Source organism: Mobula birostris, chromosome 8 (assembly GCF_030028105.1).
Source record: "Mobula birostris isolate sMobBir1 chromosome 8, sMobBir1.hap1, whole genome shotgun sequence".
NCBI lineage: Eukaryota > Metazoa > Chordata > Chondrichthyes > Myliobatiformes > Myliobatidae > Mobula > Mobula birostris.
In genome coordinates this window covers 13,585,266-13,602,359 of record NC_092377.1, presented here as the reverse complement: position 1 = coordinate 13,602,359, position 17,094 = coordinate 13,585,266, and the positions used below count along the sequence as shown (strand labels likewise).

The window sequence follows — 17,094 nt, the reverse complement described above, 5'->3', positions numbered from 1 at the left end:
CTGTTAGGCCAGGGGCAGAGATATCATTTTTACTGAGAAGTCTCATGCCCGGTTTACGGAAGTTTATTCACTGATGGAGAATTTTAAATATTTGTCAATATGGAGCGGAGAGCGAGGTTATAAATCTGGCAGAGGTGAAGGATGTTAGGAATGGTGAAGTTGGAGTGCCGTGGGAGGGTAGTGGGACAGGTGGGAGAGAAAGGGTGCATGTTGGAGTGACGAGGGTGCAGACATACCCAGCTTTGAAACACCAGGCAAAGTCAATTGATTTATTTATCATTACAGAATGTGTCTTTGGTGCCTCCCGCTCTGCCCTCTCCCTTCCCTTTCTCCCTACCGTGATTCCCCTCTCCTTGTCCCCTTCCCACTCTCATTCCACAACAGAAACCGATATCTGAACCAGGTTTATCATCATTCATATATGTTGTGAAATTTGCAAAATGTCTATAAGTTACAATAAGAAACATTTCTAAAATACAGTGCAAAATGAAAGCATTGCAAAAGAAAAATTTGGATCCTCCTGTGAAGGAGGTGTGTAAAAAAATCTCATAGGTCGGTACATTAATTTTCAGAAAATGGAGAGATATCCATTCTGCCCTCCCTCCCCCACTTCCATATCCCAGATACCCCTCTCCCTGCCCCCTTCCTAATTCTCACTCCACAACAGAGAATCAGTTCATTCCTATTGCCCCACCAGCTCTTTCCTCAGCTGTTTCCCATTCACCACCCCACACCGACTATGTCCCTCCCCCACACTCTCCAACCCAACACAGGGTTCCCTCCCCTGTAACGTCGAGTGTGCCTCAGCCTCCACAGGTGCTGCCTGCATCACCAAATCCCTCCAGTGGGACACGAGAGATGTGGATGCCAAAATCTGGAGCAACGCACAGACTCTGTAACCTTTCTCTGACTGGCAGGTGCGTAGGAGCTGTATGGGGTTACAGTCACATCCTTCCCCTTCTCTGTAACCTCCTCTGGCCCCTACACTCCCTCTTGTCTCCACATCTCCACCTTCCCCTACACCTGATCCTGTCTCTATAACCCCCCCCACTGCTCTCCAGATCCTACACACCTCTCTCTGTGAGTCCCTGCAGTATCTACATACCTCCTTATTTCTGCAACCCTCGCTGTATCTGTAACCCCCTCCATGGCCCACACCCCTCCCTGGCTCTGTAACCCACTCTGCCTCTTTTGGCCCCTATATTCCCACACGGTTCAGTCACCATAGGAAATTGGACTGGATTTGACCCATTCGACCTATCGAACCTGATCCACCATTTGATCATAGCTGATTTACTTTCCCTCCACAGCTATCTGTGACAATGATTTCCACAGACTCAGCACTCCAACTAAAGAAAGTCCTCATGTCTGTTCTAAAAGGACATCCCTCTATTCAGAGGCTGTGCCCTCTAGTCCTAGATTCCCCCACCATAGGAAACATCCTCTACCTGTCTATTCACCAAGCAAAGTTGAAGTGCTATTCCATCCCAGTGGATGAAGATGAGATTATTTCACCAAGCACAGATGACGTGTTCTTTTCAACCACTGATTCACAAGCCACAGTGATTCGCTCTGGAGAGAGTCATCATACTCCAGGTCAGACGAGAGATAACCCAGGTCAGGTTTCAGACCACAGTCCCCAGGTAGATCCTTCGCATGATGGCGGTGGTGTGGAGGTAGAGAAGAAGAGGAAGGTCAAGTGGCCAGCAATGGCAGATGAGAAGGCTTGGCGTGTAGTTGATGAGGATATCAGTATGATTTTGGAGAACACTCTCAGGGGAACATCAAAGAGAAAGTTGGAAGTGATGGGTGATATGATTTACGATGTTGGAAAGATTTGGTTTGGTTGAGTTGAAGAAAACAAAGCCTACACAACAACCAAGCAGGCGCCAGACGGAGATTAGTAGGTTGAGGAGAGAGCTTAGATCGTTGAGACAGAGGTGGAAGGTAGCAAGTGAGGATGACAAGCCAGGGCTTGCTGATCTCTGAGAGCATTTTCGAATAAAGTTAACGGGTTCACAAAGAAACTGTTTGAACAAAGTAAGAGCAGGCAGCTTAACATCTGTCAACAAGAACTTGAGGATCAGCTGGCAAGCACTCACTCTAACGAACAGTGGGAGGCTCCTTTGCTTGACATTTCAGGGCTTGTGAAGCCTACCAAGCCAGGAGTGAAGCTCGATCTGTCAGAGCCCAAACTGGCAGAAGTCGAACGGTTCATCAGAGAGGCAAGGTCAGCCTCAGTGCCAGGACCTAATGGAGTGCCGTATAAGGTGTTCAAGAAGTGTGAACAGCTGGGGAAATACTTGTGGAGATTGTTAAAGGTGGTGTGGAGACGAAGTGTTGTTCCTTTGTCATGGAGTGAGGCTGAAGGAGTATACATCCCGAAGGAAGAGAATTCTTCTACATTGAATCAGTTCCGACCAATTACACTCCTGAATGTAGAGGGGAAGATTATGTTTGGCATTCTGGCAGAAAGAATATCTTCATTTGTGATAGAGAATGGATTAGTAAATACATCTGTGCAGAAGGCAGGAGTACCAGGCTTCTCAGGATGCCTTGAACATTCTAGTATGAAATGTGTTACATGCTGAAGGAGATCTGTTTTTTTTGTGAGAATGCTGTAATGGTCTTTTGGAGGTCACCTGATGTGATTTTCCCGCCGATGCGAGGTCACGTGATGACATGTGCCCCGTGACTATATAAGGGTCGACTCAGGTGACACAGGGGTTTTGAGTTTGTAGATTTCCAGGTAGAACGTGTTGTGCCTCCATTTCTGTTGTGTGTTTGTTTTTGTGACGCAGTTTCATTTTTAAAACGGAAGGTGTGTTCTCTTACAAGATTTGTATTATTGAACTGGGAATTTGTGGCTGTAAGTGCCAATTTTCTCAATTTCGACAGTTTTGAAGGGAGAGTGAAGAATTTATCAAAGTGAAGGATCGAGAGAAATCAGCATCGTTTGGGCAGTTTAATAAAAGATCGACCTTATTGAGTCTTCGTTGAAGAGAAGCTGCATTGAGATAACTCTTGTAAAAGCACAATGAGTTCATGCAAAAAGGCTCTCTCTCTAAAAAGAATTTAAGGTCAGTCGATTTAAACTGTTTATTTTCGGCATCGGGAATCCTGTGGACAGAACCGGCAGTAAAGGTGCGTTGGTGAAGAAATCGTTCTCCAGCGAAGTCTGTCCCAATTGAATGTGTAAAACTGTTGGACTTTCGAAGTTATCGCTTTACGAACTATATCTGACTGTATTGCTTTAAGAACTGGTTCCGCATTTAACTCTTTAAGAACCAGAGCCGAGTGGAGTTGATGAACGGCTGCGTACCTGTTAACCTCCGGTTAAAGTTTTCCTTTGTTTTTTTTCCCTTATCTCTTATACGTGTTTAATAAATGTTCGGTTGTTTTTATAACACCTGTCTCAGTTAATATTCATTGTTGCCAGTTACGTAACATATGGCATACCATCCAGGAGTCAAAAAGGTTGAGAAGAAATCTGGCTGTAGTTTGGCTTGATCTGGCAAATGTGTATGGTTCTGTTCCCCATGTCCTGATTGAGTTTGTGATGGAATTCCTATGGATTCCTGCTAAGGTGAGGAACTTTGTTATGCAGTACTACAACAATTTCCGGATGAGGTTTTCCACTCAGCAGTTTACAACTAGGTGGCAGAGCTTGGATGTTGGAATCCCAATGGGATGTGCAATTTCACCCATCCTTTTTGTGTTAGACATGGAGGTCATTGTGAGGGCTGCAGAATCAGTGGGACCAGGTGTCGCACTTGATGGCAGAGAGGAGTTACCACCAATATGAGCGTTCATGGATGACCTTACCCTTTTGGGTCCCAGCACAGAGGCAGTGGAAAATGTACTATCTAGACTCGAGGAGCTAATGGATTGGGGAAGAATGAAGTTCAAGACCAAGAAGTCAAGGAGCCTTGTTCTTAGGAGAGGAAAGCTGGTTGACTTTCATTTCACCCTTTGTGGAAAGGAGATTCCATCCATTCAGGACCAACCAGTTAAGAGCCTCAGGCGATGGTACACAGAGGAGCTGAGAGACACCAAGAGGGTTCAAGAGACAAGGGAACAGATCAGCAGAGGTCTGATGTCTGTTGACAAGTGTGGCTTGCCTGGCAAGTTGAAGTTGTGGTGCTTGCAGTACGGACTGATGCCACGGATAATGTGGCCACTAACTGTCTATGAAGTGGCAATGGCCCATGTTGAGGCAATGGAATGGAAGATCAATGAGTATGTGAGGAAGCGGCCTGGAGTACCGAGCAGCCTCACCAACATTGCAATCCACAGTAGTCAGACAAAGCTTACCATCCCAGAGCAATCCCTTGTTGAGGAGGTCAAGGTAGCCAAGATAAGATCATTCTTGATGCTTCGAGACTCAAAAGATCCTTTCATCAAGAACACCCAGCTGGATGTGAGATCAGGCAGGAAGTGGTCAGCCCGTGTAGCAGTTGATGAGGCAGAGTCTAGACTGAAGCACAAGGAGACGGTTGGGGCTATCCAGCTAGGCCGCCAGGGACTTGGATGGACAACCCACAAGTGGTGGTCATCTTCTACAGGTAAGGAGCTCCATGAGCTTGTAACACAAGAAATACGAGAGGTAGAAGAGGAGAAGGGGTTAGCTAAAACAGCTGGCCTGGCCAGATAGGGGCCTTGGACCTGGTGGGAAAGTGTTGAACAACGACATCTATCTTGGAATGTTCTGTGGCAGATGGAACCGCTCCGCATTTCTTTTCTATGCAGAGCAGTGTATGAGCTGCTCCCAACACCCGCCAACCTCAGCACCTGGTATGAAGGTAAGACAGACAGGTGTGCTGCTTGTGGCGAGAAGGGAACACTTCAACATATCTTGAGTGCATGCAGAGTCAATCTTTCCAGCGGCATGTACACGTGGAGACATAACAATGTTCTCAAAGTTGTGACAGAAGCGGTTGAGCAGAGAGTACTGTAGCACAATTTATCTCATGCTCCATGCTGCACAGAACATCGCATATCATTTGTGAAAGAAGGCTCCAAGTCAAGGGTGTACAGCATAGGCTCACAATCAAGCATACTTTCTTCAACTGACCTGGACGGGAAAGACAGTTTCCCGGAGCAAATAGCTTTCACAACATTGCATCCAGATATAATCGTATGGTCTGACACCAGTAGAGAAGTGGTTATTGGTGAACTCACAGTCCCCTGGGAAGACAACATCGATGAAGCCCATGAGCGCAAGTTAACCAAGTATGCAGAATTAAGATCAGAGTGCTGAGACAGAGGGTGGAAGGTCTCATGCTATGCATTCGAAGTAGGCTGCCGTGGGTTTATTACGTTCACTCTCCAGAAGTGGCTGCGTGACCTTGGCTTCCCTAGAAGAGAGATCAAGTCAACCAGCAGGGCTGTAGCTGAGGCAGCAGAGAAGGGATCAGCATGGGTGTGGACCAAGTATGTCCAGAGGGGCAGATAGTCAGACAATGTATACATCTTTTGCAAACTCTTCAGTAGTTGCATAGACACCTGAAGAGCAGACTATCTGTTGGACGGAAGTGACCAACAACTCTGATAGAGGCAGATGCCAAGTTTTTAAGCTCACCAGTGGGAGGTGGTGCTTTAGCACTGCTGGCCCACCACCTCGAGGGAGTCTTGATCATAAGCGGGCTGAAACTCCTGAAGACAGGTGGCAGATCAACTGATGATCCCACTGGTGATAGCACAGGACAGTTAACACCTTAGTCCAAGTGTATTTTGTAACTCTACTCCTTTCAGTGTTCAATAGATTTCAATGGGATCCCCCAACCCCATTCATTGAAACTGCAGCAAGTACAGGCACAGAGCCATCAAACACTCCTTGTACATTAACCCTTTCATTCTTGTAAACATTTTCTGGACCTTCTCCAATGCCAGAACATTGTTTGGGGTTATGGGGCCCAAAACTGCTCAGAATACTCTAAATGTGGTCTAATAGATGCCTTATAAAGTCTCAGCATTTCATCCTTGTTTTCATATTCTAGTCCTCTCAAAATGAATACCAACATTGCATTTACCTTCCTCACCACTGACTCAATTTTACTGTAATACCATGGGCTCATTACTTCAGCAGCCTTACATGTGGCACCTTGTCAAAAGCCTTCTGAAAATCCAAATAAACATTCACTGACTTTTCTTAAGGAAACCTTCAGCATACATGAGGTTTAGGAAGCAAGGATCAGATGGGTCTATTGAGGAATATAGGGAAGCAAGAAAGGAGCTTAAGAAGGGGCTGAGAAGAGCAAGAAGGGGGCATAAGAAGGCCTTGGCAAGTAGGGTAAAGGAAAACCCCAAGGCATTCTTCAATTATGTGAAGAAAAAAAGGATGACAGGAGTGAAGGTAGGACCGATTAGAGATAAAGGTGGGAAGATGTGCCTGGAGGCTGTGGAAGTGAGTGAGGTTCTCAATGAATACTTCTCTTCGGTATTCACCAATGAGAGGGAACTTGATGATGGTGAGGACAATATGAGTAAAGTTGATGTTCTGGAGCATGCTGATATTAAGGGAGAGGAGGTGTTGGAGTTGTTAAAATACATTAGGACAGATAAGTCCCCAGGCTGCTCCACGAGGCGAGAGAAGAGATTGCTGAGCCTCTGGCTAGGATCTTTATGTCCTCGTTGTCCACGGGAATGGTACTGGAGGATTGGAAGGAGACGAATGTTGTTCCCTTGTTCAAAAAAGGTAGTAGGGATAGTCTGGGTAATTGTAGACCAGTGAGCCTTACGTCTGTGGTGGGAAAGCTGTTGGAAAAGATTCTTAGAGATAGGATCTATAGACATTCAGAGAATCATGGCCTGATCAGGGACAGTCAGCATGGCTTTGTGAAGGGCAGATCGTGTCTAACAAGCCTGATAGAGTTCTTTGAGGAGGTGACCAGGCATATAGATGAGGGTAGTGCAGTGGATGTGATGTATATGGATTTTAGTAAGGCATTTGACAAGGTTCCACATGGTAGGCTTATTCAGAAAGTTAGAAGGCATGGGATCCAGGGAAGTTTGGCCAGGTGGATTCAGAATTGGCTTGCCTGCAGAAGGCAGAGGGTGGTGGTGGAGGGAGTACTTTCAGATTGGAGGATTGTGACTAGTGCTGCCCCACAAGGATCTGTTTTGGGACCTCTACTTTTCATGATTTTTATTAACGACCTGGATGTGGGGGTAGAAGGATGGGTTGGCAAGTTTGCAGACGACACAAAGGTTGGTGGTGTTGTAGATAGTGTAGAGGATTGTCAAAGATTGCAGAGAGACATTGATATGATGCAGAAGTGGGCTGAGAAGTGGCAGATGGAGTTCAACCCGGAGAAGTGTGAGGTGGTACACTTTGGAAGGACAAACTCCAAGGCAGAGTACAAAGTAAATGGCAGGATACTTGGTAGTGTGGAGGAGCAGAGGGATCTCGGGGTACATGTCCACAGATCCCTGAAAGTTGCCTCACAGGTGGATAGGGTAGTTAAGAAAGCTTATGGGGTGTTAGCTTTCATAAGTCAAGGGATAGCGTTTAAGAGTCGCGATGTAATGATGCAGCTCTATAAAACTCTGGTTAGGCCACACTTGGAGTATTGTGTCCAGTTCTGGTCACCTCACTATAGGAAGGATGTGGAAGCATTGGAAAGGGTACAGAGGAGATTTACCAGGTTGCTGCCTGGTTTAGAAAGTATGCATTATGATCAGAGATTAAGGGAGCTAGGGCTTCTCCCTTTGGAGAGAAGGAGGATGAGAGGAGACATGATAGAGGTGTACAAGATAATAAGAGGAATAGATAGAGTGGATAGCTAGCACCTCTTCCCCAGGGCACCACTGCTCAATACAAGAGGACATGGCTTTAAGGTAAGGGGAGGGAGGTTCAAGGGGGATATTAGAGGAAGGTTTTTTACTCAGAGAGTGGTTGGTGTGTGGAATGAATGCACTGCCTGGGTCAGTGGTGGAGGCAGATACACTAGTGAAGTTTAAGAGACTACTAGACAGGTATACAGAAGAATCTAAGGTGGGGGCTTATATGGGAGGCGGGGTTTGAGGGTCGGCACAACATTGTGGGCCGAAGGGCCTGTACTGTGCTGTACTATTCTATGTTCTATGCTCTATTTTATCAAGTACCTTCAAATACCCTGAAACCTCATCTTTAATGATGGACAAAACGTCTTACCAACCACTGAGGTCAGACTAATTGGCCTATAACTTCCCATCCTTAGCCCCCTCTTTCTTCAAGAATGGAGTGACATTTGCAATTTTGTAGCCCTCCAGAACCATTCCAGAATCTAGTGTTTCTTGAAAGATTATTACTAATGCCTCCATGATCTCTTCAGCCACCTGTTGTTGGCTTTCACAGTGAAGAATAATATAAATTATTGTTTGTCTGCCATTTACTTGTTCCCCATTACTACCTCTGCTCCAATCTACAGTCTGCTCCAGCCACTTCACCTGTCACCCCCTCTAGTCCCTCCTCCCCTCCCTATTGCTGTACCACTACAACACATACACCCCTCCCAATTGCTGTAACCCCCTCCAGCCACTACATCCCTCCCTGTTGCTGTAATCCCTACAGCACCTACACCCTTCCTGATTACTGTAACCCAATCCAGCCCCTACATCCCTCCCAATTGCTGTCACCCCCTCCCAACCCCTACACTCCTTCCTATTTCTGTAACCCCCTCCAGCCCCTACAACCCTCCCTATTTCTGTAACCCCCTCCAGCCCCTACACCCTTCCTACTTGCTGTAACCCCCCAGCCCCTAGACGACTCCCAATTGCTGTAAACCCCCTCCAGCTCCTACAACCCTCCCTATTTCTGTAACCCCCTTCAGTCCCTACACCCCTCCCTGTCTCTAACTCCTGTAGCCTGTACACCCTACTGCTCTCTAACCTTCTGCAACCCCCTCACCCCTCCCTGTCTGAGAAGGATTACAGAATCTGTGTATTGCTCCAGATTCCAGTATCCACGTCTCTCGAACCACTGGAAGGACTCAGTGATGTGAGCGGTGTCTCCGGGGGCAGAGGGACACTTGATGCTACAGGGTTGAGAACCCTGCGTTGGGACAGACAGTGTAGGGGAGGGAGGTAGTCAGTGTGAGGAGGTGAGGGGGGAACAGCTGATGAAGGGGCCAGTGGGGCGACTGGAGGATTGAACCGAGTCTCTGGAGTGGAGTGAAAATGGGAAGGGGGCAGGGAATGGGGAATCTGGGATGTGAATGTGGGGAAGGGAGGGGGAGAGGGACATCCCTCCATTCTCTGCACATTCATGTACCGATCTGAGACTTTTAAACACCTCCATCGTATCTGCCTCCAAAGCCCAGCAGCACATTTCAGGCTCCCTCCACCCTCTGTGTGAAAAGAATTAGTCAAGCTCCATTGTCCACATGCGGCTCCTGTAACTCTTATATTCCTGACACCTCTGGGCTCTGGTGAGAGTTCTGGAATATAGCTGTCCTGTGTCGATGTTACTTCAGTGACACGCGAGATCTGGATCCAGACGTGCAGCAGGATTCCTCTCGGTACAGAGTCCGGCTCGTGGTGACACTGAGTGCAGGGTCTGTTCCTGAGAGGGAGGGAAAGGGGTGAGTGGGATATAGGAAATTAGTGGCCTGCTATTTCTGTGTACATGCAGTCACCTCCTCCCACTGTGTCTGCACAGTGTTACATGTGTCCGTCTCTGCAGGATACAGAGACAGGAACTGTGCACTATGCTGCCAATGTAGGTCTGACCCAGGGAAATGGGGAAGAGAACTGTGTACTGTGCTCCCAATGTGTGTGTGAGAGCGACATGGAAATGGAGACTTGAACTATGCACTGTGCCCCTGGTGTGGGCCTGACCCAGGGAAACGGAGATCAGATCCAGACACGCAGTTTTCAGAAGGAAGGATCTGGGGATTATCTGACATTGCCTCTTAATTCCACAATGGAGGATAAGAACAATTGTTGAATGTATTACTGCACAATTAGACAACCATGCAGTAAAGGCAGGCTGTTTTTCACTGTCCACCTGTTGAAGGAGAGTGGTTGAAATTTCCAGCATCAGACTGTGCTGAATCAATTGAAAATTGAACTCCAGTGGGCTCTTGGGAATAACATCATGCCAAGCTTAAAATATCCCAATATTGCCCTGTAGACAAAAATGTTCAATGCCTTGCATATCTAACATTCTAAATTGTCAACTGGAAGATCTTTGCTGGCCTTCTCTGTAGCAGGAATTGCCTGGTATTTGACTGTATCAATGCAGAACTCAGGAAATGATGTAGCAAAGGCAGTCTCATCAGGTTAATCAGTCAAGGGGTGAGGGATTCCGTAAGGAGAGGAACTAATTCTTTGGATGAGTGAAGGGGATGTGTTATAGTTGGAGGGACTGTCAGAATCATGGAGTGTGGAGGCTGAGTCAAGGGGGAGAGGAATGGTCTGAGTAGAGGGTTTGAATGGCCTTTTCCTGCTCTTACATCTGTCGGTGATTTGTGTTGGTGGAGAACTCACCAAAAGGCAACTTGCAAAGGCACGGCTTGTTTCTCAGGTGTTTGAAAGACTGATGTCTGGGTCCTTGAACTGATGTTGCTGCCTCTTCTGATGCTTTGTACAGCAGCATAAGAATAGAGAGAATTCACTCCATGCCAGACGCAGTGAGTGTGTGATGGGACGGTGTAGAAAGACCTTTACTAACTGATTCTACTTACTGACATCCTGGGTCCCGGTCCCCTCGTACCCCTGCATCAATGCCACCCCTGTAATATCAGCCCTCCCCTCCACTGATGCCACCCCACTTTCTAACCAATCACTCTGTGATATTCAGTTGCCTTCCTTACACTCCCACCCCCGTAATGTACATGAGCCCATTTACTCCGAGGTGCCAGTAATGCTCCTGTACTGTAGAAATGGTTTGTATGTTCAGATAAAGAGCCGTTAACAGTAATGTTACCATTTAGATTCAATTCAAAGATTCAAAAAACTTTATTGTCATTCTAACCATACATCAGCTCTGCAGGGCAGAATGAGACAGCGTTTCCCAGGAGCAGTGTAATCATAACATAACAAACGCAACACTAAATAATAAACATAACAATAAATAGTAAAACACAACAGCCACATGTTAGTTAAATCAGTTATAAGTGTCCAGTGCAAATTAAAAGTGTCCAAAGCAGAGTCAGGTAGAGCAGCTATTTAGCAGTCTGACTGCCTGTGGGAGGAAGCTGTTTAGTAGCCTTGTGGTTTTAGTTTTGATGCTCCTGTAACGTTTGCCTGATGGCAGAAGAACAAACAGTTCATGGAGAGGGTGTGAGGGGTCTTTAATGATGTACCGTGTCTTCTGGAGGCATCGACTCTGAAAGAGGTATTGGACAGAAGGTAGGGAGACCCCAGTAACCTTCTCTGCTCCCCTAACCACCCTCTGCAAGGCTTTTTTGTCGACAGCACTGCAGCTGGAGTACCAGGTTGTGACGCAAAAGGTCAGCACACTCTCAACCACGCCTCTGTAGAATGCAGTTAAGATGTTAGTGGGGAGTGATGCTTGTTTAAGCTTCCTCAGAAAGTGCAATCTCTGCTGGGCCCGTCTCACAATCCCAGTGGTGTTCCTGGACCAGGTGAGATTGTCCGAAATCTGCACCCCAAGGAACTTGATGTTTTCCACTCTCTCCACTGTGGAGCCGCTGATGCTGAGGGGTGTGTGCTCAGGCTGAGACCGTCTGAAATTGACGATCATCTCCTTGGTTTTGGTGACATTAAGCATCAAGTTGTTATCCCTGCACCAGCTCTCTACATGTTTGACCTCCTCCCTGTACATAGTTTCATCATTTTTGCTGATGAGCCCCACCACTGTGGTATTGTCTGCAAATTTAATGATCAGGTTCTCCTTGAATCTGGCTGCACAGTCATACGTTAGCAGTGTAAACAGCAATGGGCTAAGCACACAGCCTTGTGGGGATCCAGTGCTCAGTGTGATGGAGTCAGAGATGTTCCTGCCAACACGGACTGACTGTGGTCTCTCTGTCAAGAAATCCAGAATCCAGCGACACATGGCAGTGCTAAGGCCAAGCAGCGATAGTTTCTCCACTAGTCTCTGTGGGATGATGGTATTGAACGCTGAACTGAAATCAATGTACAGGATTCTGGCATAAGTGTCTTTGTTGTCCAAGTGAGAGACAACTGTGTGCAGTGTGGTGGATATTTACCCTCCATCGTCTCTATTTGCTGCTGCACCATTGACATCAGACACGGACACGTCGACTCATGCTGCTTCGCAGGACTCCACCAGCTGTCTTGTGCTCTGACCTTGTCTTTTACTGTTAACTCTCAACATCTGTGCTGTTCTCCAAGAACACGCTAGGCTGAGCTCTCATTCACTCCTTTTCTCTGGGTTGCCCACTCTTCCTTGCTGCTCCCTCTCTACTCTCTGATCCTCTCTCTCTTCTCTCTCTACTCACTCACTTGTTTTCACATCTTTATTCTCACATTTTCTCACCTACTCCTCTCTCTCTTGTAGCCCCGTTGCTTTCTCCTGTTGATCTCTCATTCCTTCGCTGTTTTCTCTTCACTCTCTCTATCTCTCTCACTCTCTCTATTTCTTTCACTCTCTCTCTCGGTGCATCACTATCCGTCCCGCTCACACACCACTTGCTGCCTCACTTCTGCCATGTACTGAAGAAGTGAATTCTGTAAACTGACTGACTGCTCAGTTTCCTCACTGAATTCTACAGAGGGTGAACCCCAGTTCCTGACCACTGTCACCTCTCCCTCACTCACTGGGACTAATCTGCTTCACAATTCTCTGCTGAGCTTGAACCAAGCTTGTTCCTTCCACGTCTACTGTTCTCACCAACTCTCACCAAACACTCATCTCACTGTTGTCATAGTTTCCATTCTGATACCATGTGACATCACTGCCACTGAAATTGTTCTAGTTCCAGAATTTGGAAAACCACCCATCACCATGGCAACAGTGACCAGGGAGCAAGTGGGTAAAATCAGGTCAGGTTCAGAGGAGGAGATCTCAAGTCTCCATCTGGTCTGCCCTATATATGACACTGGATCTAACGGTTCTTAAACACTCTCTGAAATGTCCCAGCAGGTCACTCTGTTACACCGTTACACCAACAACCAAACAGAAACCTTGGAAAGTTGTTTGCAACTCACTTGCTATTTCTGCAGCTACAAGTTCAACTTGCAGTTTACTGTCATGTGTAGATGTACCCAGGATATAAAGGAAACAAAAATGAGCTTCTTGCACCAGCCGTGCAGTGCAGCACAATCACAATAAACGTGAATTATATTAACATAAATTTTACATAACATATTTGACACAATAAACAAAATTAACTTAATGACATTAGTGCAAGTTGAAGGAGATGCCACCTGAGGGAGCGTTAGAACATCGAACGGTACAGTGGGCATGGGCACTTCGGCCTCAGTGCTGTGCTGACTAATATTGACTTCCTTGATCAATCTAATCAGTCCCTCCAACACAACCGCTAACCCAAGTTTTCCTCCATTCCTGTGCCTATCAAAGGGTTTATATGTCAATATTGTATCAGCCACTAGCACTATCTTCAGTGGTATGTTCCAGATACCTAGCTCTCTCTGTGTATATTTTCCCAAAACGATGTCCTCTGGGTATAGGCCATTGTGGGCCTGGGAAATGTTTTTCTGTCTCTGTCTCTGTCTCTGTCTCTGTCTCTGTCTCTGTCTCTGTCTCTGTCTCTGTCTCTATCTCTATCTCTATCTCTATCTCTATCTCTATCTCTATCTCTATCTCTATCTCTATCTCTATCTCTATCTCTATCTCTATCTCTATCTCTATCTCTATCTCTATCTCTATCTCTCCCCTCAACATCTTATACACTTCTGTCCAATCTCCTCTCATTTTAAGTTGCTCCAAAGAGAAAAGCCCAAAGCTTGCTCATGAGACATGTTCACTAACCCAGGCAACACCCTGGTAAATCTCCTCTCCGCATTCTCTCTGAAGCTTCCACATCCTTCGTGTAATGAACTGACCATAAACGAACAAAATACTCTTAAGTGTGGTTTAAGCACAATTTTACAGAGCTGCAATATTACTGCACAGCTTTGGAACTCAGTCACATGACTATTGAAGGCCAACACACCATACACTTTCTTTACCACACCATAGGCCGGCTGGTAGCACAATGGCATCAGCGCTGGGCTCCGGAGCGAAGGCTCCCGAGTTCGAATCCAAGTTGGGCCACTCCCAGGCACGCTTTCCATCCGTGCCGGGTTGACCATTGTACTAGCCACTTGGCCTCGTTTAAAAAAAAGGGTTGCATCAGGAACGTTCATATCATGACCTGGTTAATCCAAAAGGAGACCAATCCTGACACCACGCACCATACAAGAATCGCTGACTGTCCGGTGCGACACACTAAAAAAAATTTAATGAACCATACTATAAACTTTCATGGCAACTTTGAGGGATCGAAGGATCTACCCCAAGACTTCTATGTTCTACCACAAACTAAGAATTCTGTCATTAACCTTGTACTCCGTCTTTATATTCGATCTTCCAGATTCAATCAGTTGACACTTTTCTGTAATGTTCCCTTAACTTCCATATTCCTCCTAACACAGAATGCTAGAGGAACTCAACAGACCAGGCAGCACCAATGGAAAGCAGAACATTGAAATTTGAGAGGAAAAAAATAAAATCCAATGTGTTGGTATTTTAGTGGAATAAAGGAAATTACAATAGCATGAGAGGGGAACTGGCCGAAGTCGACAGGAAAGGGACATTTGCCGGAAGGGCAGCAGAGCAGCAATGGCTGGAGTTTCTGTGGAAAATAAGAGAAGTACAAGACAGATATATTCCAAATAAGAAAATTTCAAAGGGACGAAGAACGCTACCGTGGCTGAGAAGTGAAGTCAGAGCCGAAGTAAAAGCAAAAGAGAGGGCATACAAGGAAGCCAGAGCTAGTGGGAAGATAGAGGATTGGTGACTAATATCAAAAAATATTCTAAAAGCTTTTTTTAAGTATATGAAGGGTAAAAGAGAGTAGAGGGTAGATATAGGACCAATACAAAATGATGCTGGAGATATTGTAATGAGAGATGCAGAGATGGCAGAGGAACTGAATGCGTATTTTGCATCAGTCTTCACAGTGGAAGACGTCTGTAGTATACTGGGCATTCAAGAGTGTCAGGGAAGTGAAGTATGTGCAGTGAAAATTACGACTGAGAAGGTGCTCAGGAAGCTTAATGGTCTGAGGGTGGATAAATCTCCTGGTCCTGATGGAATGCACCCTCGGGTTCTGAGGGAAGTAGCTACAGAGATTGCGGAGGCATTAACAATGATCTTTCAAGAATTGATAGATTCTAGCATTGCACGAGATGACTGGAAAATTGCAAATGTTACTCTGCTATTTAAGAAGGGTAGGAGGCAGCATAGAGGAAACTATAGACCTGTTAGCCTGGCATCAGTAGTTGGGAAGTTGTTGGAATCGGTTGTTAGAGGTGAGATTATGGAGTACCTGGAGGCAGATGACAAGATAGGCCAAAGCCAGCATGGTTTCCTGAAAGGAAAATCCTGCCTGACAAACCTACTGCAATTCTTTGAGGAAATTACAAGCAGGGTAGACAAAGGAGATGCAGTATGTGGTGTACTTGGATTTTCAGAAGGCCTTTGACAAGGTGCCACACATGAGGCTGCTTAGCAAGATAAGAGCCCATGGGATTATAGGGGAGTTACTAGCATGGGTGGAGCATTGGCTGGCTGGCAGAAAACAGAGAGTGGGAATAAAGGGATCCTATTCTGGTTGGTTGGCGGTTACCAGTGGAGTTCCACAGGGGTCGGTGTTGGGACTGCTACTTTTTACGATGTATGTCACTGATTTGGACCATGGTATTAATGGATTTGTGGCTAAGTTTGCCAATGATAGAAAGTTAGGTGGAGGAGTGGGTAGTGTTGAGGAAACAGAGAGACTTGGATAGCTTAGGGGAATGGGCAAAGAAGTGGCAAATGAAATACAATGTTGGAAAGTGTATGGTCATGCACTTTGGTGGAAGAAATAAATGGGCAGACTATTATTTAGATGGACAGAGAATTCAAAATGCAGAGATGCAAAGGGACTTGGGAGTCTTATGCAGGATACCCTAAAGGTTAACCTCCAGGTTGAGTCCATTGTGAAGAAGGTGAATGCAATGTTGGCATTCATTTTTAGCAGTATAGAATACAAGAGCAGGGGTGTGATGTTGAGGCTTTATACAGCACTCGTGAGACCACACTTGTAGAGTATTGTGTGCAGTTTTGGGCTCCTTATTTTAGAAAGGATATACTGACTTTGGAGAGGGTTCAGAGAAGATTCACAAGAATGATTCCAGGAATGAAAGGGTTACCGTATGAGGAACGTCTGGCAGATCTTGGGCTGTAGTCCCTGGAGTTCAGGAGAATGAGGGGGGATCTCGTAGAAACATTCTGAATGTTAAAAAGCCTGAAATTTGGCAAAGTTATTTCCCATGGTAAGGGATTCTAGGGCAAGAGGGCACGACTTCAGAATTGAAGGATGCCCTTTTAGAACTGAGATGCGGAGAAGTTACTTTAGTCAGAGGGTGGTAAATCTGTGGAATTTGTTGCCATGAGTGGCTGTGGAGGCCAAGTCATTGGGTGTATTTAAGGCAGAGATAGATAGGCTCTTGATTAGCCAGGGCATCAAAGGGTATGGGATGAAGGCAGGGGAGTGGGGATGACTGGAAGAATTGGATCAACCCATGATTGAATGGCAGAGCAGACTCGATGAGCCAAGTGGCCTACTTCTGCTCCTATATTTTATGGCCTTACAGTCTTACATACTTTTCCCAGTTCTCTGCTCCTGTTTTGGTCCATGGCTATGCGAAAGATCAGAAAGTTGTGATCACTGTCTCTGAAATACTCACACACTGAGAAATCTGTCACCCGACCAGGTTTATTACGTAGTTCTAGACCCAGTATGTTCTTTCCTCCAGTTGGCTTCTTCACATACTCTGTTAGAAATCCTTCATGAACTCATATAATGTGACTATTGAAGCCCAGTACGCCATACAACCTCTTACCACACAATCAATTTCTGTGACAGCTTTGAAAGCTCTATGAACTTGGACTTGAAGTTCCCTCTGTTCCTCCAC

General features: G+C 46.0%; 1 protein-coding gene across 1 annotated transcript in view; it reads left to right on the top strand.

The window, feature by feature from the left end:
- Positions 1 to 17,094, top strand: part of LOC140201152 (uncharacterized) — a 62,542-nt gene that overhangs the window by 37,264 nt on the left and 8,184 nt on the right. The window contains exon 2 of the mRNA XM_072264801.1: positions 2,224 to 2,240. Within this exon, the coding sequence (XP_072120902.1) occupies positions 2,224 to 2,240 (17 nt within the window). The remainder of the gene's footprint in view (positions 1 to 2,223; positions 2,241 to 17,094) is intronic.